Raw genomic sequence first — 23,188 nt, forward strand, 5'->3', positions numbered from 1 at the left:
TCCTCGTCCTCAGGCCAGGCATTCATTCAACAAGTGTCTTTAGTTCACACATGAAGGATAGAGGGGCAACTTTGCCCTCAAGAAATTCACAGGCCAGCAAGAAAAAAAAATGAATACTTAAAAAGGGTAAGACTTTTGGAGTTCCTGTCATGGCGCAGTGGAAACGAATCCAACTAGGAACCACGAGGTTGCAGGCTCGATCCCTGGCCCCACTCAGTGGGTTAAGGATCTGGCATTGCTGTGGCTGTAGTATAGGCCGGCAGCAACAGCTCTGATTAGACCCCTAGCCTGGGAACCTCCATATGCCATGGGTGCAGCCCTAAAAAGCAAACAAAAAAGTGGTAAGATTTTTCATATTAAACATATTGCAGTATTAACAAAGGTCGCACCAAAAGAGGAATCAATGTTTTCTAGAACTGTTAGGAATGTTTCTAGAACGAACATCGGAGATAAGGTTTTTTTAAGATAAGCATCAGTCTGTACAATGGTCAGGTGAGGGAAGGCCATTCCATGCAGACAGAACAGGAGATGTGAAGACACAGAGGAATAAAACAGCTTTTTGATTTGGGAACAGTAAGCAGTCATATTTCACCAGTGCATAAAATATGAGAAGTGGCAAAGATGAAAGAAAGATTCTAAGGGAGGGTTGGGTTATAAAACCCCGGGGTGATTAGATTTTATTGTATGGAAAGTACCAAGCACAAATAACTTTACACTGGAGAGTGAAATGAGCAGACCTGTGATTCAGAAATCACTTTGGCAGCAGTATAGAGAAGTGCTTCTGTTGTTGTTGTTGTTGTTGTTGTCTTTTTAGGGCCACACCTGCAGCATATGGAGGGTCCCAGGCTAGGGGGTAAATCAGAGCTACAGCTGCTGAGCTACACCACAGCCATAGCAATGCCAGAGCCGAGCCATGTCTGTGACCCACTGAGCAAGGCCAGGGATAGAACCTGCATCCTCATGGATGCTGGTCAGCTTTGTTTCCGCCGAGCTGTGATGGGAACTCCTAGAGAAGTGCTTTTTAAACTTTAACATACATTCAATACACCTGGGGGTCTTGTTAAAAGGCAGATTCTGATTTCGAGGTCTAGAGTGAGGCCCAAGATGCTAATGTGTTTCCAGGTGAGCTCATGTTGCTGGTCCTTGGCCCATGCTTTGAGCAGCAGGAATAGAGGACTGATCAGTGGGAGACCAAGCTGAATTCAGGGAAGGGAGAAGAGTCACAGGAGTAGTGTAATGCTGTGTACAAACAATGACGACGACCTTAACTAAGAGGTGTCAGTGGGGAAAGAAAGGAGACAGTTCTAGAAGTATTTTAGAATCAAAAGGATCAAAGACCGATGACACGTGAAGGTGTGAGACAAAGAAAGAACTCAAAGATGATACCAGGTTTCTGTCTGGGGAGTCTGGTAGATGGGGATGGTGCTGCCACCAACCGAGGTAGGGAATTTAACAGCTTCAAACATGGTCAGCTAGGGAGTTCCCGGCGTGGTGCAGCGGAACCGAATCAGACCAGAAGCCATGAGGTTGGGGTTTGATCCTCGGCCTCGTGCAGTGGGTTAAGGATCTGGTGTTGCCATGAGCTGTGTTGTAGGTCACAGATGTGGCCTGGATCTGGTGTTTCTGTGGCTGTGGTATAGGCTGGCAGCTGTAGCTCTGATTCGACCCCCTAGCCTGGGAACCTCCATGTGCTACAGGTGTGGCCCTAAAAAGCTAAATAAATAAGTAAATAAAATAAAAAAGGTTAGCTAGCGTGTGGGGGCTGCGCAGAAACAGGTAACAGAGTAAGGTGCATGCTAGTGGAAGTATTATAAGATGTTCAATTACAGAAGGTCAGAGGGTATAGTTTCGGATATCTGGGTCTGAAGAACAGGGAAAGATCTAAGCTATAACTATAAATTTAATAAATAAAAAATCCCAGATCAAATCACAGTAAACACCAGGAGAAGAAGGCTGAGGATTGATTCCCAAGACTTGTCAATAGGAAGAGAGTAGACCTTATACAAAAAAGACCCTGATGCAAAGTCTGAGAAGGGGCAGCTGGGAAGAGAGCAGCAGTGCCAGGACAGAGGGGCGTCTTGAGACCAAAGGAGCACTCGGTGCTGCCACACGGGCAGGGAAGTCGGGTAAGAGAGGGCCTGAGAAACATCCCATAAGCACATCAAATCTCCCTGATCCCCACTGTGGAGGCCCAGAAACACCAAAGCAAAAGGAAAGAAGCAGAGAGAGATTGACAAACTCTTTCCTAAGCCACTGGAAGATCCCCCAGCCAATTCTGCCTTACAAATCCACAATTAAAATCTCCTTAAACGGTAGCCCTGAATGTCTTGCTCTCTTAGGTGTAATGATCGTATTTTACCACCTTCCAAGGGAAGAACTTGCCGGGAGCTATTCCTCAAGTTACAAGGTCATCAGCAAAAAAATCCACGTGACGAGGTATGAAAAGGACTGAACGCTTTGCAGGAAGCATCTGTCTCTTTCTTAGACTTGCATACTGAGTGGTGGTGGTGGTGGTGTGTGTGTGTGTGTATGTGTCTTGGGCCAGAGGGGAGGCTGACGGAGGGACTGGAGCGGGCAGTGTGTAGAGGGCAGGGGTGGGGAGCCAGGAATGCGTGGTGTGTGGCATGGCCAGATCCATACAGGATGCTCAGGTGGACTTGAATTTCATCTAAACAATCATTTTTAATACAAATATGTCCAGTGCAAGTTTAACTCGGTGGTCTGTATTTTTATTGGCTAAACAGGGCAACCCTAGTGTAGTAACCCTGGTATATTCAGTAACAGGATGCAAACAAGTGCCATGTCCAACTAGGGGCTCTAAATACATGACTGCTACTGGCTATGAATAGCTTTAAAATAATGAAGTCCCTTAGTCACAAGCCAATCAAAAATAACCCCGCACAGAAACCAAGGGGTTACATGAGAAAACCTTTTCAGCTGCCTGTAAGATTTGGATTTCTGCATCCCTAGAATTACAAAAAAAAAATTTTTGAAAAACATGCTTATAAAGGACAAGAGAAACCCTCCTTCACCTCCCACTTCCCCAAATCTGGCATTAGGAGGAAAACCAAGCGCTTACCTGTCTGTGGCTCTTGCCATGAAGTAGCCATAGAGGCTGTGGACATCATAGTGAAGGCCCTCGTGAAACTCAGCGTCCATGCAGAGGGTTCTTGCAAAAAGCAAGCGGTCCAGGACACCTGCGGGGAAATATCCACCAGTGACACATGGCCTTATCAACCAACTTTAACAAAATAACTACCTAGTCCTTTGCTGCTGCTTTTCTTTTTTCTTTTTTTGCTTTTGTGCTTTTTAGGGCTGCACCTGCAGCATATGGAAATTCCCAAGCGAGGGGTTGAATCAGAGCTATAGCGGCCGGCCTACACCACAGCCACAGCAATGTGGCATCCGAGCCGAGTCTGTGACCTACACCACAGCTCACAGCAACGCCAGATCCTTGACCCACTGAGTGAGGCCAGGGATCAAACCTGCATCCTCACGGATACTAGTCGGATTCATTTCCACTGCACCACAACGGGAGCTCCTAAACTTTTTTTAAGAAGTGAAGTAAGATTGTTCGAGTGGTTTCATGAAGAAGAATTGAGATCCTACCTCTAGAAACCATTACAATTACCATGGTATTGCCCTTTTCTCATACCTAAAATGCTCAACATTTTCTGCCCTATGCCCTGTAATCACTTTTATTTCTTTCTCATTTTTAAATTATTTTTTGAGTAGAAGTATAGGTGATTTACAATGTTGTGTTCATTAATGATTCAGTCATGTTCTTTTTCATATTCTTTTCCATTATGATTTATTATAAGAGACTGAACACAGTCCCTGTGCTATAGAGTAAGACCTTGTTGTTTCATACATAGTAGTTTGTAACCCCAAACTCCTCACTGATGCAACTGCTTTTTTTTTTTCTTCTCTTTGAAGACCAGTGACTGGGGGCAGTATCTGCCCCTCCTTCATGCAGCCTGGCCTGCACACAGGACCTCAGGATGAGGCACAATTCCAGAAAGCAATGCAGCCAGGAAACACTGAGGGTGAATTTTTTCCACCGGCCCCACAGGATCAGGGTTTGGAGTCAGAACTAAGCTGAATTACCAAACATGAAGAGTTCCCGTTGTGGCGCAGCAGAAATGAATCCAACTAGTATCCACGAGGATGCAGGTTCAATCCCTGGCCTCACTCAGTGGGTTAAGGATCCGGCATTGCCATGAACTGTGGCATAGGCTGTAGATGTGTTTTGGATCCTATGTTGCTATGGCTGTGGTGTAGGTCAACAGCTGTAGCTCCAATTTGACCCCTAACCTGGGAATTTACATATGCCACATGTGCAGCCCTAAAAAGCAAAAGAAAGAAAGAAAATTCTGTTTCTGGCACAGTTCAGCTTGTGAAACGAGATTCACAACTACTTCAATTATAAGAAAAGACACTAAAACTTCTCCAGGGTCAAAGCTAATTTATCTAGTCTTTATCATGCTAATGTATACTGTCCAATCCTGAAAATGTGAGGAGCGGCCCAGCTATGAGGCATAGCGGCTGGTTATTAATATATAGATAGACCTAATGCTGGCAGGGAGGGAATGGGGTGCTGGACAGAGGCAGGCAGAGGTGATGAGATTGCAGTTTTCTGTCTGAAAAAACACCACAGTTTTGACTAAGAAGAAGATTAAAAGGGAAACCCGAGGAGTTCCCTGGTAGCCTAGTGGTTAAGGACTTGGCATTGTCACTGATGTGGCTTGGGTTTGATCCCTTGCCTGGGAACTTCTGAATGCTGCAGGCATGGCCAAAAAAAAAAAAAAGGCGGGGGCACATGATAAGTTGATCCACAGTGAAAAAAAAATTGGGGGAACACAGACTGAGCAGAGAAGGATAAAGAAGAAATAAGAGAAGCAAACAGATTTTGCAAAAAGTTAAACAGTTTAAAGTCAAGATTCCACCTAAAAAAGTTCTCCACTCCTACAGTGACCAAAGGGGTCTAAAGAAAGAGCTAAACTTTGGTTCAAGGGTGCATTTGAAGTGAACAAACTGGCAGAGACTAGCTGGATGTTTACCAGGCCTGCGTTCTCTCCCTGGAAATAGAATTCACATTTTAACTTAAAATTAAGCTGAGACTGTGTGATTGAATTCTGGCCAAAGGAATGTGAGCAAATTGAATACGCCCCAGTTCCGGGTGTGTCCATAAAGCTCCCTCTACCCTCTCTCTCACCCAGGAAACTGGGATCAAAGGATTTTGAGAGGAGAGAACAGGCTATAGAAGTAACTAGATCCCAGAGTCACTGCCTGGATGAGAGCCATACATGCCCCTCTAGACTATTACATAAGCAACAAGTGAACTTGCGTTGTGTTTATCTACTGAGATATGGGGTTCATTTGTTTCCAGCTTTTGGCAGAATCTATTTTCTCTGCTTGTCTCCATTTGTCTTTCTCTCTTACACACACACACACACACACACACTATTTCAAAATCAGGGACTGGATAATTGACTTTGATTAGAAAGGGGACCTACACCTGTCTGTACAGCAGAAACTGGCACAACATTGTAAACCAACTTTTATTAAAAAAATAAATGGGACCTAAAAATAGAAAGGACATAAAAGGAAACACTGATACTTTAAATTGCTGCAGAGGAAGGAAGGAAGGAAGGAAGGAAAAAGGGAGGGAGGGAGGGAGAGAGGGAAGGGGGAAGGGAGAAAGAAAACAAAATTAAACATTTACTGTAATGGAAGGTAATCTATACCTTAACACAGTCTGATAGTCTTTGCTTAGTTTAAAAGTAAACCACGTGTATGAGGGGTTTAGAGACAGGGAACAGGATGGAAAAACGTAAAACCCTACAGCCACCGGAGGTGTGGCTTCACCGTGTCCCTGCCCCAGGATTGTGGCAGAGACCGCACAAGGCAGCAAGCTCTCTGGCGGGTCAGTGCCGTCAGGGTGGCCAGGGTGTCTGGGGGTGGGGAGTCCCCTGAACTAGGAAGTGGAATGTCTCGTGGCCGCACTGAGTACCGTGAGGTTGTTTTACATGTCCCGTGCCCAGGACACGAGCAAACGGGTGAACGAAAACTTACGAGGAGTGAAAGGAGGAAAGTTCAAGTTGTTCAGTTCACACTCATGATCAGGACTTTGGAGGAAGCTGGATACTTCATCCGTTTCCTATAGAAACACAAATACACAAGTGGGAAATGTTACTGACACACAGTAGCTACTGAGTAGTAGTTACTGAACTAGAAGCCCACAGTGTTCTTGACCTGCGTTTCTTCTTTGGGGTTAGATGATACATAAGGTGTCTTCTAGCTCCAAATGTTGTCAGGCACATTTCATCTTTTATACTGAATGAATTGTCAATCAGTTAAGAAATAGCATTTCAAAGACTGATGCTTACCTTATAAATAGCGTGATTTTAATTATTGCTATTATTGTTTCAGTATTGTTTTAAAGAACATAAGATAGGATAATATTTCAATTTTTTAAATTTCCCGTCTTTTATTCCACTCGGTGTAGGGCAAAAAGAAGATATAATGAGCTCATATCTTTATTTCTTCGAAGTTGATTAGAAATACATGATTCCTAATTCTGATTTTAAAAAGTTAATTTTTAAAATTTCAAACACAGGGAGTTCCCAGTGTGGTGCAGTGGAAACGAATCTGACTAGTATCCATGAGGATGTGGGTTCGATCCCTGGCCTTGCTCAGTGGGTCAGGGACCTAGCATTGCCGAAAGCTGTGGTGCAGGTCACAGACAAGGCTTGAATCCCGCATTGCTGTGGCTGTGGTGTAGGTCGGCAGCTGTAGCTCCAATTCAACCCCTAGCCTGGGAACTTCCATATGCCATGGGTGCAGCCCTAAAAAGCAAAAAAAAAAAAAAAAAAAAAAATTAAATAAAAAAAATCAAAGACATATTCCCACCAGCTATCCCCACCTAAAAAAGGAGGGGATCATTAAATTTTTCTCTAATCATTAACTTTAATTTTAATTAATCAGTGTGACAAACAGTAACAATAGCTTCTAATAAAACAGTATTTTTAAAGTTCAAATGCAGTTGATGGAGGAAAAAGCTGAAGCCATGAGAAACTGGAGGACTTTCTCAAAAAGAAATCACCAGTTAGTGTTAGATACAGAAGTAAAACCCAGGTTTTTTTTGGGGTGGGGTTAATTTACTGCTTATAAACTCAACATTAAGCAAAAGGATTTTAAATACCACTATGTCAAGCAAACTGCTTTATTACAGATCAAAGTTCATCTCACAACTGGAGAATCTCTGTTTGCAAAAGAAGCTTGATCCTGAAATAGCAACTTACAATCCACACTCCATCAAACTCCAGAGTACTGTTAAATTCAACGAACTGCTCTTTCCACCATTCAGTGCAAGCTGGATTACTGAAGTCAGGAAAGACTGTCCATCCTGGGTACCCCTAAAGAACAAAAATGAAAGCTGCGTCGATTAGTGTGTTTGATGGTTCACTGAGAGTTTACTGCTGGTGACGGCTTCTTCTCCTAGAAGCCCCCCCTGCATCTTATTACTTTGGAATTGAATTTTGTGACTCTCCTTTAAAAACTCCACAGTAAAATAACTGCAAGGAACCAAAAAAAAGAAAAGAAAAAAAAAAAGGAAAAACAACTGATTAACTAGATAAGAAGCCACCAAATGTCTTTTTCCTATTTAAAAAAAAAAAGAAAGTAAAATTCATTATGTCAGGCCCACTAGGAGATGAATCATTTAAAGCATTGGAAATCTAGGTAGATAATATTTGAGAAGAGAACGATTGATTTCTTTTAGTGTGTTATTAATTAAAGGTCATTTAAAACCCAGTTTGAATCATGATGTTTATTAATAATGTGTTAGTTTGGGACATGTAAGTAGCCTTTTTAATTTTTAAAAATTTTTTAAAGTGATTTCTTTTTCATTATGGTTGGTTTACAGTGTTATGTTAATTTTCTACCATACAGCAAGGTAACCCAGTCACACATACATATACACATTCTTTTTTCTCACATTATCATGCTCCATCGTAAGTGACTAGATATAGTTCCCAGTGCCATACAGCAAGATCTCATGGCTTATCCACTCCAACGGCAATAGTAAATTGTCTTTTTTAAATGGTTAAATGAATTTCGCGTTTCTTATCCAGGGCCAATATTTCTTACCCTATCTTCTCTTCCTATCTATTTCTATCAAAGTGTAGCTGCTAACATTTTCCACAGATAGCACACAGATACAGCCATAGCCAAATTACTAAAAATTGATGGGACAAGGGTTTTGTGCATAATTTCTTGCTCATTTTCCCAGCAAATTTATAGGTTGTCATTTAGGGACAACTGTACACTCAAATAATAAAATGTATGCAATTTATATATGCATAAATAGTGACTATATATATATATCACTATCACTACAGTGACAATCATATTGCAAGACATACATGTATCAAACTGTACACTTTAAATTTATACATTATATATTAAATATATTTCAATTAAAAAAAATCCTTCAGGAGTTCCCGTCGTGGCGCAGTGGTTAACGAATCCGACTAGGAACCATAAGGTTGCGGGTTCGGTCCCTGCCCTTGCTCAGTGGGTTAACGATCCGGTGTTGCCGTGAGCTGTGGTGTAGGTTGCAGACGCGGCTCGGATCCCGCCTTGCTGTGGCTCTGGCGTAGGCCAGTGGCTACAGCTCCGATTAGACCCCTAGCCTGGGAACCTCCACATGCTGCGGGAGCGGCCCAAGAAACAGCAAAAAGACAAAAAAAAAAATCCTTCAGAAATTTAATCATTCTACTATTAAATCTACTGGTCTAAAAACAGTAATAAAAGAAAACTTTAAAGTCATGAAAACCATAATGCTACCATAACTTGCCTTCTACCCATCCTCATACCAAAAGCGCAAACTTCCCCAAATGACTGTAATTTACTGATTTTTCTGAGAAATTACCTGCCCAATGACAGCACCTTTGTTCCCCAAGATCCACACTCTCTTTTCTCTTCCATTCACATAAGGCGGGTAGTCAGAGTTATTTACGATGCCAGGATGCTAATAAATAAATAAAATCATAAGTATTGTTTTGCAACTTTTTTCCACTTTGAAAGGAAAAACTAGGCAACCATTCTGTGTTTGTACATACCATCATAATTACATATTTCAATCCATAGCTATGTAACTCTCTGACAAAACCTGAGAGATTATAGAAGGCCATTCCATCAACAGTGAAATCCTTCTTTCCATCCATGTAGTCTATGTCAGAGTACTGGACATCCTGAAAGACAGTGCTGGTCGGTTAGAACCAAGAAATAAGACCATGTTGCTGGAAAAATATGAGCGTTCCACAGGGATGCAACTAGAGACTCTCACACTAAGTGAAGGAGGCCAGAAAGAGAAAGACACGTGCCATATGATATCACTGATTTTAATCATTTCTTAATGATTCTGAAACTTCCTGGACTTGCTACCTTCTAGGAGTAACTAAGCCCTTTTGAAAAGATGCTGGCACTTGTAGATTGCAGGTTTACCTCTTTATCCTGATAGAAGCACGTAGTAAGGTATTGGGAGGAACTTGGGGTAGGGACTAGGTCTCGTTCATCCTTGAAACTTGAAAGCGTGGATGCTTGACAGAAAACAGGTGCTCTTTCAACGTTTGTTTGAATGAGCATATTAGTAACGCTATAAACGTGTTCTAACTTGGAGTCTACACATCAAGCTAGAACATATCAGAGAGGGGAAAATGGTCTTCCTGCCTTACAAAATGGCTAGAGTCATAACGAACAAAGATAAAGAACAAAGACATAGAGCTTCATGTTTTAACTTTTTAAGTGACAGTTGATGTACAATGTCGTGTCAATTTCTGCTGTCATTATTTTTCTCTTTTAAGAAACCAATTCTTTTCTAATGACAATCAGGCGACTCCAGGCTAGAAGTGACGGGGAGTTTCTAGAAATTGGGGCCTTATTTCAGAACGCTCAACTTCTTTACCCACCCGCTGTGTCTAGAGTAACCCTCCCTCGGTCCCATAAGCTTACTTACATCTGACTTTAAACATCTGCACGTGAAAAGGAGGCGAAAGCACAACTGCCAACCATCCTTAACTAAATGAGACTGACCAGAAATTAAACTGTCAAATCTCCAAGAAGAGAAAAAGTTTTAGGAATCCTCCAGAGGGCTCTTTCCTTAACCCTGTGCCCTAGACTCAGAAATTGAAAGTCTTAAGCGGACTATCCGGACATAAAAATACCTCACATCTCAAGATCCAGACAAGAGAAAGCACTTTGCCACCACAGCCTGCGGCATAAGGCAGATCACTGAACTCATACAGTAGATGAAATCAACCACATTTTCTAGGAAGGCTTCCTTTTTCCTAATTCTTCGTTTTAAAATTATTTTTCACGTGTGCCATAGTATAACAGTGACTACTATTGTGTATAAGATTTGGCAAGGAAGTCAGACAATTAAGGGCAAGAGATAGAAAGCTTAACCCTAAATGAGAATCATATCTAAGGAATAGAAGCGTTTCTGCCACTAACAGTTGTGTGACCTTGGATGAGTCATTAACACTCATTCAGATGTGCATATGAAGGGGGTAAGTGACATTTCCCAAGGTCATGTGCATGGTGCTTAGGGGTCCAACGGGGCTATGGTGATAGGCTCTTGGATTCCAGACAATCTTTTTTTCCTAATCTACCATATACTCCAAAGATACATGAAGGTCTTCTAAGTGCATTTTCCCCATGTAGCCAAGCATGCAGAGGCTCTGGCGTACAGGCCTGATGGAAAATGTGGCTTGCGATGGATGTGCTGCCAGGGTCGCATCATCTGTTGTAACACTGGGCAATCATTTAGGACCCCCATGTCCTCCACAGGCCTGTGGAGGGAAAGATTCCATCCATGGAAGCTCATTTGTTTGGGAATCAGCAACACTTCCCATCAGAAGCAGGGGGACAGCCTGAAAGCAGCAGCAGGAGTTCCCATTGTGGTGCGGCGGAAATGAATCAACTGGGAACCATGAGACTGGGGGTGCGATCCCTGACCTTGCTTAGTGGGTTAAGGATCCAGCATTGCCGTGAGCTGCGGTGTAGGTCACAGATGCGGCTCGGATCTCACGTTGCTGTGGCTGTGGTGTAGGCCGGCAACTGTAGCTCTGATTAGACCCTTAGGCTGGGAATCTCCATACGCTGCAGGTGCAGCCCTAAAAAGAAAGAAAGAAAGAAAAAGAAAAAAGAAAAAAGAAAGCAGCACCACCTGTCGTCAAAAGAACTGCTTTGGGCGAGTTCCCATTGTGGTTCATCAGGTTAAGAACCCAACTAGCATCCATGAGGAGGCGGGTTTGATCCCTGGCCTTGCTCAGTAGGTTAAGGATCCAGTGTTGCTGTGAGCTGCAGCACAGGTCGAATATGTGGCTTGGATCTGGCATTGCTGTGGCTGTGGCTATGGCCAGCAGCTGCAGCTCCAATTCAACCCCTAGCCTAGGAACTTCCATAGGCAGCAGGTGCACCCCCCCCCCCCAAAAAAAAAAAACGTCCTGCCATTTAGCTGGAATGGTCTTAGAAAAGTTGCTAAGCATGCAGTGTCTCCATTTCCTCACTTACAAAGCACCAATAAATGGGAGTTAACCACAAATGCGAAAGCACTGTGTAAAATAAGAAAGATGTGACAAGACTTGGTCTGATTCCTCTTGGAATTGGATGTTTACAGAGAGCAGATGTGGACAAAGTAAAATGAGACCCATGATTAATTTCCCCTTAACACCAAAAAAACACTGTGGGCGTTTTCTCACAGGAACAAGTCTCCTGCCTCCCCTCATTGCTATTCTGAGAAGGGACTAAAAAATCCTGAGATCAGGCCAAAGTCTTTTCCACTTGTACAGTCTTCCTTCTGAAGCTGACCAAATCCGTGCCTGCCACACAGATCCAAAGATCAAGCCCAAAATACGTTGATAACTTCATTAACCATGATACGCATCTCCTGAAGAAACTTAACAAATACTAGACATCTAATAATTATGTATGAATGAGTTGACACGAACATCATAAATACTCTGCGATCCTAGAGCTTTCAAAATTAGAGTTGGCTATATCTGCAAAGAGTATACAGGTCACTACGAGAAACTCACTTACTGTAAGTCATTATTATAATCAGCAGCTCTTAGTAACGCTATCACCCCAGGGGTTGCTTTCTTGTACGTTAACAGCTAACTTTGATGGAGTTTATCCTCTGTGCTACATGCTTTCTGTGCAGAGATGAAGGCATTTTTCATTACTAGCCCACCAAAGTAAGTGTTATGTTCTCACTTATAAGGAAGGGAACTCAGACGTTAATCAACTGGCCCAACATTACATAAGGTCGGGTTCTCTTCCTGGCTTTATGCAATGTTGGGCCAGTTAACATCTGAGTCTTGGTTCCCTCCTTTATAAATTATAAATGAGAACATAATTAGCTATTATCATAGATTATAATGGATATCTATTATCCCTCCCTTATAAATGAGAACATAATTATTACAATAGCTATTATCTATTATAATAGATCATAATTACCTAATAATTATCTATTATCCCTTATAAATGAGAACATAATTATCTATTGTAATAGCTCATAATAAATATCTATTATAAGAGCTCATAATTGTCTAAATAATTATCTATTATCCCTTATAAATGAGAACATAATTATCTATTGTAATAGAAAATTATCTAATTATCCATTTACTAGTAGACACGAACATGATAAATGCTTTGCAATCCTTAAGCTTTCAAAATTAGAGTCAGATAATCTTATCAAAAGCTAAAATTCAAAAATATATCCATCTGTCCATAAACTGTGCTCTTTCCATGGTGAAAGAGAGAATCTAGCATGCAAATCTCTGATAGTAGATATGTATGTTTATCTATCCACCTATCCATCTACTTATATTTTTCCCAACAAACTGAATTAGATGCAAAAAACCAAAAGATAAGAAATGGTATCTTATATATGATAAGAGAAGTTCCAGCTTACATATGGGATCTCAGCTGCACGATTTCGGTTTACAACTTTTTTCAACCCGTCGATGCCACCATAATCCCTACGACTAAGCTGGAACCCAAGACTCCAGTAGGGAGGCAAGAATGGTCGTCCAACAAGCTGAAAAGATAAAGAAGTGTCTAAGCATTTAGAATAAACACTGTAGCACTGTGTCCCGTCTCATTTCCTGTAAAGTCCTCAGCGCTAAAAATGTCAGAGCCAAGAGTAACCTCCTAGGGTAATGTGCAAAATTCTACAACTCAAATGTGTCGACTATACATGTAGTTCTGACAACTGCAATACGAGAAAATAATGGGATTTGCTGAAAATGCTTGAATTACAATATTATCTTAGGGGTGGGAGGAAGTAACATTCATCCCCTCAATAAATATTTTCTAAGCGTTTATGATGTGGCAAGGGCTGACGTCGGCACGTGGGATATAGCGGCATAAAGCAAACACAGGTCTGCCCTCACATAATATAATTTTAGGTACATTCTAAGCATAAAGGAATACAGACTGCTAGGTGGAATGGTGATAAAATACGGAACTGTGTTTAAAATCCAAGTCTGAGTTGCTCAAGCCAACATTCTGAGAGGATCCCAGATACAGCCCAGTCTTACATGTTCCCTGAGAGCCACTGTCCTGTCCTCCCCCAAGAGAGTTCCCTCAGTAGGGGCACTCTCTCAGGCCTCTGAATTCCCACAGAATGCATCTGCATCTCATTAACAGCATTCATTATAAGGTATTTCCTATCATAATTATTTCAGGCTATGTCACAATTCTCCTATACGATTATAAATTCACTTGCAACTGGAATTATATTTCATATGCTTTACTGCCTCATCTTAAATCACTTCATCTTTCTGGTTTTAGGCTAAATGGTGTCTAAAGTTCCTTCCTGCCCCACAGTTCGAATCAAAAGTAAATAGCACAGTTCCCTTCACATAGTTTCTTTTCACTAATGAACGAATAAACATTGCTGATTTATGGCCTTAGAGCTTTGGGATGATGGATCATACAGAGACGGACTATGAGTTCTTTGAAAATAGGATGGCCTCTAACTTATTTTTACATTTCTCAAGACTTGCACCATGCCTCTTCAGCATGCAAAAGGCACACAATAAATGTGCCTCAACAGAAGGGAAGCCTGATCTCTGCCAGAGGTGCATCACATTTAGTGAATAAAGATACTGACATGGCACAAGTGAGTTTTCTAATCCAATTCTCTCTGTGTCTCGGCTAGTGCTGCTCCTGTTTGCCAGGTAGCCGCTTCCTTTTCACTGCGCTTCTCTTAAAGACTGTGTTTTGGGGACTTATCATCTTTTCAGGTATCAAAAGCCTGGCTTGAACAAATTTAAGCAAAAATTAAATACATAAATGAATGAATGGAGACCCTCCCCCCCCAAAATGCCTCAAAATAAAATAACAATGAATGAAAGATCACGGTCCCAGCATTTAGAATCCAAAGTTTACTCATCAATTTTATTTTTCTCTTATTAATTTATAGTAAGTGTTTGAGATCTAAGTGCAAAGCCCTTACCTCCAGATACTCCTGAACCACTTGTTCTGGAGTATTTCCCAGGAACACGTAGAAGTCGAGAATGCCCCCAGTGGTACGATAAGTGATAGCAGGAGCGGGCTGGAGGGTGACCTCTGAAAGGATTAAGTGAGAATTGTTATGGAGTTCCTGTTGTGGCTCAGCAGTAAAGAACCCAACTAGTATCCATGATAATGCGGGTTTCATCCCTAGCCCTGCTCAGTGGGTTAAATGATCCGACGTTGCCATGAGCTGTGGTGTAGGTTGCAGATGTGGCTCAGATCTGGCATGGCTGTGGCATAGGCTGGCAGTGGCAGCTTCAATTGGACCCTTAGCCTGGGAACTTCCATATGCTGCCAGTGTGGCCCTTAAAAAATTTTTTAAAAAAAGATGAGTCGTTGGAGTTCCCGTTGTGGCACAGTGGTTAACGAATCCGACTAGGAACCATGAGGTTGTGGGTTTGATCCCTGGCCTTGCCCAGTGAGTTAAGGATCCAGCATTGCCATGAGCTGTGGTGTAGGCTGCAGACGCGGCTTGGATCCTGCGTTGCTGTGGCTCTGGTGTAGGCTGGTGGCTACAGCTCCAATTAGACCCCTAGCCTGGGAACCTCCATATGCTGCAGAAGCAGCCCTAGAAAAGGCAAAAAGACAAAAAAAGAAAAAAAAGATGAGTCGTTAGAATGTTGTGGTTAGAAATACACTCTTCTCTGGAATATGAATATATGACCTACCCAAAACAGGCCTCGGTCTCATTCTGAAAGAGATGAAAATCACGTATGCTCTTTTTCGTAGACTGCTGAAGTTTATCAAAATATTACATAAGTAAAAAAAAAAAAAAAGGTAAAGAATTGATTTTCTTAAGAAAAAGTGGGGCAAATTCTGTTTTAATCTGGTCATATAAAAATACAAACTTCTGTGATTTGCGAGTGATTTAACCTAAGGGAAACGTTTAAAAAACCTTATTAGATGAGTTTAACTACAATTACAAAATAAAAATAAACTCTCATTAGAGTACCATTAATCCAGAAGCCAGAGAAGGAAGATTCTGGAGTGGGGGAAGGGGTGGGCTATGAGAAGCAGCCTTTAAGACACAGCCTTGTTGCCTACAGAACAGAGAGCATGGTTTATGTGTTGAGATCTGCAGGTATCTTTGAAACATACAGGTATCTGCCGGTATATTTGGCTCAATGGAGCCTATAATCTTTAAAATATCATGAGGACCCGTGCATCAAAAGAGAACAAAAGAGAACCGTGTAGCCGTTTTCAATAAAAATAGCTTCCAGCGCGAACTGGATTTGTAAACAGGGGAACCTAGTCTTGGGGTCCAGTTTCTATAGAAGCACTGCAGGTCCAATATGCCTTCTGTCAAACACTGATCTCACCATGAAAATAATTCTTATAGAAGCAGCTTCCTAATACGTATTCCCATCATGACAAAAAGATGTTTCTTACCCATGGCATTACTGTTCATCAGAAAAACCCCAAAAGAGTAGCCGCTGGTGTCTTCAAGGCACAGGAAGAATGGGTGAGCTCCATACAGATTAATCATACCCTGACAACAAAAACGAAAAGAAATGACAGTAGTATGTGTATGTCAAAAATGTTTTATTTACCCTAACATAAACTCAAAAGCCACGCACAACATGTACTCCGCCAATACTTACTGTAGCTTAGGATTGTACCAAAAAGGTTTTGAAATGGTAACATCAACTGGCAAATGGATAAATAAAATATGGTATATGCACACAATGGAACAATGGAGTACGGTTAGTAACAATAAGGTCTGAGGAGTTCCTGTTGTGGCGCAGTGGCAATGAATCCGACGCGTATTCATGAGGAGGCAGGTTCGATGCTTGGCCTCGCTCAGTGGGTTGGGGATCTGGCATTGCCGTGAGCTGCGGTGTAGGTCACAGATGCGGCTCGGATCTGGTGTTGCTATGGCTCTGGTGTAGGCTGGCAGCCGTAGCTTTGGTTCAACTCCTAGCCTGGGAACCTCCATATGTGGCAGGTGCGGCCCTAAAAAAATAAAAAAGCCAAAAAAAAAAAAAAGGCATTGTATCCTTTAAATAGGGGAAATGTTATGGTATATAAATTATACTTCAATCAAGTAATTTTTTCATTGGAAAATATCTGCAATAACATACAACAAAATGTTAGCAGAAGATGATACTATCATGAACAATTTTTAGTTTCCTCTATGTCTCACTGTATTTTCTACTTTTTCTGTAATTAACATATAATACTGAGTATAAAAGCTTAACATTTTTTAAAAAGATACAGTCACAGGACTGTGATGAGCATTAATATAAAAAGGGAGAATATGTACAAATCTAAGTGCTGTGAGAACAAGCGATATTGAGATTATAATATACAGAGAGCTTTACAAAAGCTTCCTGTGGGATATCGCAAACTCAGGCCCTGGTATAGGGCTGATTATGGAGAGAGAGAATCAGCGTTGATAATGTAAAGTAGAGAAGACCTGAAGCCCATGCAAAATTAGGCTGGCATTATTTATTGATTGATTTTTATTTATTTTACTTTATTTGAGTCTTTCATCTTTTTAGGGCCGCACTCGAGGCATATGGAGGTTCCCAGACTACCGGTCGAATCAGAGCTGTAGCCTCTGGCCTATGCTGCAGCCACTGCAATGCCAGATCCGAGCTTTGTCTGTGACCTACACCACAGCTCATGGCATCGCCAGATCCTTAACCCACTGAGTGAAGCCAGGGATCGGACCTTCGTCCTCATGGGTACTAGTCAGATTCATTTCTGCCGAGCCACGATGGAATTCCTAGGTGGCTTTAAGATTATAGCCAGGAATACCTGTGGCATAACACTCAAACAGGTGATAGAAGACAGACTAAACTGTTAGAAGTATTAAAAAGAAAGAATGAGAAGTTCCTGTAGTGGCTCAGTGGTTAACGAATCCAACTAGGAACCATGAGGTTGCGGGTTCGATCCCTGGCCTTGCTCAGTGGGTTAAGGATCCGGCGTTGCCGTGAGCTGTGGTGTGGGTCGCAGGCGAGGCTTGGATCTGGCATTGCTGTGGCTCTGGTGTAGGCCAGGGGCTACAGATCTGAATAGACCCCTACCCTGGTAACCTCCATATGCCTCGAGTGTGGCCCTAGAAAAGACACACAAAAGAGGAATGAGAGGTGGAGGGGGTGGTGGAAGAGAGAAAAAAGAAAGGAAGGGAGGGAGAGAGGGCTCCTTTGCTACAAATAAACTGTTCCAAACCAGTTCTTCTCTTACTTTAATATGCATGGGATTCGCTTGTGGCTCTTGCTAAAAGGTAGATTCTAACCCAGCAGGTCTGGGCTATGGCCCAAGGTTCTGCATTTCTTTTTTTTTTTTTTTTTGTCCTTTTTTGCTATTTCTTGGGCCGCTCCAGCGGCATATGGAGGCTCCCAGGCTAGGTGCCCAGTCGGAGCCGTAGCCACCAGCCTATGCAAGGGCCACAGCAACTTGGGATCTGAGCCGCGTCTGCAACCTACACCATAGCTCACGGCAACGTCGTTAACCCACTGAGCAAGGGCAGGGATCGAACCCGCAACCTCATGGCTCCTAGTCGGATTCGTTAACCACTGCGCCACGACGGGAACTCCCAAGGTTCTGCATTTCTAACAAGCTCCCAGGTGATGCCAACACTGCTCTCTCTAGAACATACTTCGGCAAGTAGACCAACAGTAAAGCTCCCAAAAGAGGCATCTTTTAGTTTACAAAGTTCTACTGAGAATGGCTCCCGCTCAAGCATTCCCCTGGACACTATTCCATTATTAAAGTCAATAAAGGTATCCTGCAGAAGTATTTTCTCATATACATTAGGCTAAGGTATAGACATTTAATGGTATTTTCCTTTAAAAGTGAGCTATAAACAAAATTGATATATTACTGATCATCAGTTTATAACCCATGAGAACAAATGTTCTCCAACACAAACAGATGTAAACTGAGCAAAATAATATATGGACATAACTCTGTAGGTTACTTTGCGGAGCAGAGAGAAGGTGACCTTACCGTGAGGAGTCAGCAGGAAGAAGGGAACCTCACCTGGGTGGGGGTGGCATCCCGGGTGAAGATGGGCCAGGTCCTCCAGGCCATGCTGTGGCGGTACTGTTGGTGCACGTGTTCTCCCAGCCCGTACACGTTGGCGCTGGGTAGCCGGAAGGACAGCTGCAGGTACTGCTGGGCAACCTGGAGGGGCCCGATGCTTGTGTCCAGCCTGGAGTAAGGGCCATGGAGTAAAAGTGGCCGTCACCACACTGCTCTCTCTGCTAGCAAACTGTCTGCGCCTTTTCCTGTACACTTGGAGAACAGCTGTTACATGTGTTCTCATCCCCCACTTTTCTGCTATCTTTGAAGCCCTTTTCCAGGGTGTCTCTGATGCTTTGATTCTAGCGGAGCAGAGCATTGGAGATGCAAGACCAGAAACTCAAATTAGACGATTGGAGGAAGAGAGTAAATGCGAATTTAGATCATCGACTTCCTGCCAGGCACTGCTTCAGACGCTTTAAAAATAGTTTTTATAAATGCTTTATCAATATTTAAGTAGCACCTCGGTAAAAAAAAACTATTTATAAAGCATCTAGAACAGTGCCTGGCAGGAAGCAGACAGACAGCAGATGTAAAGTCACATTTACTCTCTTTTCCCAATCATCCAACTTGAGTTTCTGGTCTTACATCTCCAGAACTTCCACATGCATATGATCCAGCAATCCCACTCCTGGGCATTTATTCAGACAAAATTTTCATTGAAAAAGATACATGCACCCCTGTGTTCACTGTAGCACTATTCATAACAGCCAAGACATGGAAACAACCTAAATGTCCATAGACAGATGAGTGGATTAAGAAGATGTGGTATGTACATACAACGGAATACTACTCAGTCATAAAAAAGAACAAAATAATGCCATTTGCAGCAGCATGGATGGAACTAGAGACTCTCATGCTGAGTGAAGTAAGTCAGAAAGAGAAAGACAAATACCATATGATATCAACTTATATCTAGGATTGAATATTCAGCACAATGAACCTATCTATAGTAAAGAAACAAACTCGTGGACATGGAGAACAGACTTGTGGTTGCCAAGAGGGAGGGGGAGGGGTGGGATGGACTGGGAGTCTAGGGTTAATAGATGCAAACTATTGCATTTGGAGTGGATAGGCAATGAGATCCTGCTGTGTAGCACAGGGAACTATATCGAATCACTTGTGATGGAACATGATGGAGGGTAATGTGAGAAAAAGAAAGTATATATTTGCCTAACTGTGTCACTTTGTACAGCACAAACCGACAGAACACTATAAATCAACTACAGTAAAAAATAAATCACAGTAAAATTAGGAAAAAAATAGCATCTCAGCACACACAGCAACAGTGGATGTTTGCATTCCCTTTCTATGTACAAGGAAACAGACACTGATGAGGTGGGGTCATTTGCCTGACATTATACAGCTGACGGGTGACTCACAAGTGCCAGGATTCAAGTACAGATTTCACTGATGCTAATCTTTGTGTGTCCTGCAGTATGATTTATGATTTAAGCTCAAGCTGCTGTTAGGTCCTTGATGGTAAGTGTCTCAGGAAATAATAATTTGGAATAATAAAGAGTGAGGCTGAGTTCCAATGTAGATGGTGACCCCAAATAATAAAATTCCCTCCTTCTTAACAGTCGCGTTTTTCTATCACTGAGCAAACAAGCACGGCATATTGTAGTATGCTCCGTGCTGCAGTTATGACCTGTGCTGCAGTGTTAATGATTTACAGTAACAGCTTTGACATTTTTGGAGGTTCAGACATTTTCCTGAGTCATACTTATGTCTTCACCCACCCGCATGAAGTCAGGATGAATGACCCTGGTAAGTACATTCAAAGACATACAAAGAGTGTGGAAAAGCTCACAGGACTCTCTTGTTGCTCGTCCTCATAATTTTGATGCTGAAGGGTTTGTTAATGATTTCTACGTGATAGCTCGAATTGGAGGTATCAGCAGTCCCATCGTCGAACAGCTTGACACTTTCATGGGGGACTTCATAGCGTATGTTATTGAAATCAGTGACCTGTCAAATGCAAAACAGAAGGGACACTTCCTTGCAGCCCATTTCAAAGGATTTTCACTTTCAAATAACCCCCAATAAGAACGCTGCCAATTCTTGATCGGGTGTTTCCTGATTTGTAAGAAGCAATCACCCAGTCATGTGTCTCCCAGCAAATAAAATCGAGTCTGCCCATCCCACTGAGAGGTTCCTGCCGAGAGCAACAGAGGCACCTCCTGCCTCCATGGCTCTAAGCAGTGCACACAGGAGAATGATCGGAACCCCGTGCAGACGTCCTGCTTTCTTTAGGGATGTCGTCGGTGGGAACCACCAAACCGACCTTGAAATGAAAACGATTGGATGTCTGGTACTCAGCTGTGAAGAGGGTGTCGATGACGTCATCTCCAAACAGGGATGGGGTCAGCAACCTTCTCAACTGGGCAGAAAGCACTAGGGGTTGGGGAAGGAGAGAGAGGGGTGGAGGGGGGAATGTTTATTTTGCAGTTACCTTATCTGGCCCAGCCCGCAGAAAGCTATCTCCTGTGGCAACATGAGGGCAGTGCTCACCTGTGCTTGTATTTTTAACCCAACTGCTGACTTCATAGCCCCAGTTTCTGGGGAAGAAGCACCAAGGGATATCAGTGTTTGCGACAGGCTTCCAGCAGCACTTATATCTCCATCTGCAGACATCCTGTGATAATGGCACAGAATTAATGGCACAGAATAAGCATTCCATGCCATGGAGGAAAGAAAGTGTTATTCGTTTACCTACTTATAACCAATTTTATTCCAAGAATTTCACCAGTCATAATTCTATTCAAGAAGAATTTCACCAGTCATAACTCCATTCAGTCATTTATTTATTCTTATTTTACTCATACATATACCCATCCATCCAATTTATGCATTTATTACTTGCCAAACAAGGAACTAATAGGAGGTCCCTTCGTGGCTCAGTGGTAAAAAACCTGACTAGGATCCATGAGGATGCAGGTTCCATCCCTGGCCTTGCTCAGTGGGTTAAGGATCCAGTGTTACCATGAGTTGTGGTGTAGGTTGCAGCTGCAGCTCAGATCCCTCATTGCTGTGGCTGTGGTGTAGGCTGGCAGCTGCAGCTCCAATTGGACCCCTAGCCTGGGAACTTCCATATGCTGCAGGTGCGGCCCTAAAAGACAAAAAAAAAAAAAAAAAAAAAACAAGGAACTAATAATGTGGGTAAATCAGACACAGTTCTTGACCTTCAGCAAAATTACAGTCAAGTAGTAAGGCTGGACAATCACAGTATAATGAGGGCTGCAATAAAGTGTGCCCAGTGGCTAAGGGAACACACCCACCAGGCACTATATCCAGCCTAGAAGGCTGTGAGAGCGGTGGGGAGGGCTTCTAGGTAAGTGGAAGGAAGTCCAGTCCTACTGGACCAGGAGGGGTTAGACAGGTGAACAGCAGAGCCATACTCCAAGCAGAGAAAGCAGCCACGCGTGACAGAAAATCCACAAGTTCATCTGGCCAAGAACAGTGAGGGAGAAAAAGGAGAGTGGAAACACATAGTGTTCACACTCCAGGTGAGCTGCGTGCCAGACCAGGCCCTTTGGACACTCTCGTGAGGAAGAGTCACGGAAATGCCTAACAGCATGGTGTGAGAACACGCATTTCTAAGAAGCAAAAGAAAGCAAAGAAAAACGGAGAAAATTAAGATAGAACTGGGACAGACGGGAACATCAAAAGGTTCAAGGGTCCACAAGGTTAAAAATAAACCACATGTGGTTTCTCAGAGTGGTTTCATTACAGATTTTAAAAAGTATTGGTATTTGGTGAGATAGACTTGCCAACAGTCTTATAAATTTCAGATTAACTTAAAGGTGTTTCATTATAATAAATAAATAAATAGATGGCAAATGGAACCAAAATGTTGAAATATGCACAGGTCTTCGGCTCTCCACCCACTCCATTTACATAAATTGATAGAAGCATGATCAATAAAAAAATTATAAATCCATTATAAGACAACAAAATATAATTCAATATAGCAGGCCAGAAAAGTTATGATATTCCTGAAACATAGAAAATAGACTTTATCAGCTCTAGGGAAAACACATGTTCATAGCCTAAAACACTCGAGGAGAAAAAGAACAGCTCTAAGCCAAGGCAGTGCGGAGACGTGGAAGAGAACATGGGTGCAATTCTGGATGATGAATTGGGAAGCTCTAGGATGCACATTTAGCTGCCCAATCAGACAGTCCTTATAGCTATTAGACAGTCCTGCTAATGAGTGAGCATCCTGAGGTATTTGTACAGAAGCTAAGGAAGTGGGGGGAGATGCTTGGAGCCAGAAGGTGTGACAATGCAGCAGCATAAACTGCCCCTCCTCCCAGACAAGTATCCATCTGTGTCCACAGGGGTCCTTCCCTTCCTTCCTAAATACTCAGTCAACAGGACAGGCAGGTGTCGATAATTAAATACAAAGATAACAGTCAAGGACCACGGAACATTGACGAGAAACCAACACCATGATAGAAAGCCACCAACCTTCATAAACAAAATAAACACATTGGAGGAAGCCACTAATAGAAAAAAATGACAAGCCTTCAAAATAAATATAATTGCTAATTTCAGAGAG

General features: G+C 42.4%; 1 protein-coding gene across 1 annotated transcript in view; it reads right to left on the reverse strand.

The window, feature by feature from the left end:
• The window catches only part of MGAM2 (maltase-glucoamylase 2 (putative)), an 89,227-nt gene that overhangs the window by 54,101 nt on the left and 11,938 nt on the right, over positions 1-23,188 (reverse strand). Inside the window, exons 3-14 of the mRNA XM_047763393.1 lie at positions 21,139-21,262; positions 20,912-21,021; positions 20,438-20,595; positions 18,583-18,754; positions 15,985-16,084; positions 14,537-14,649; positions 12,989-13,114; positions 9,126-9,257; positions 8,936-9,034; positions 7,305-7,418; positions 6,076-6,160; positions 3,080-3,197 (exon numbers count right to left, since the gene is read on the reverse strand). Of these exons, the coding sequence (XP_047619349.1) occupies positions 3,080-3,197; positions 6,076-6,160; positions 7,305-7,418; positions 8,936-9,034; positions 9,126-9,257; positions 12,989-13,114; positions 14,537-14,649; positions 15,985-16,084; positions 18,583-18,754; positions 20,438-20,595; positions 20,912-21,021; positions 21,139-21,262 (1,451 nt within the window). The remainder of the gene's footprint in view (positions 1-3,079; positions 3,198-6,075; positions 6,161-7,304; positions 7,419-8,935; positions 9,035-9,125; positions 9,258-12,988; positions 13,115-14,536; positions 14,650-15,984; positions 16,085-18,582; positions 18,755-20,437; positions 20,596-20,911; positions 21,022-21,138; positions 21,263-23,188) is intronic.

The sequence above is a fragment of the Phacochoerus africanus genome, chromosome 16 (assembly GCF_016906955.1).
Source record: "Phacochoerus africanus isolate WHEZ1 chromosome 16, ROS_Pafr_v1, whole genome shotgun sequence".
Classification (NCBI taxonomy): Eukaryota; Metazoa; Chordata; class Mammalia; order Artiodactyla; family Suidae; genus Phacochoerus; species Phacochoerus africanus.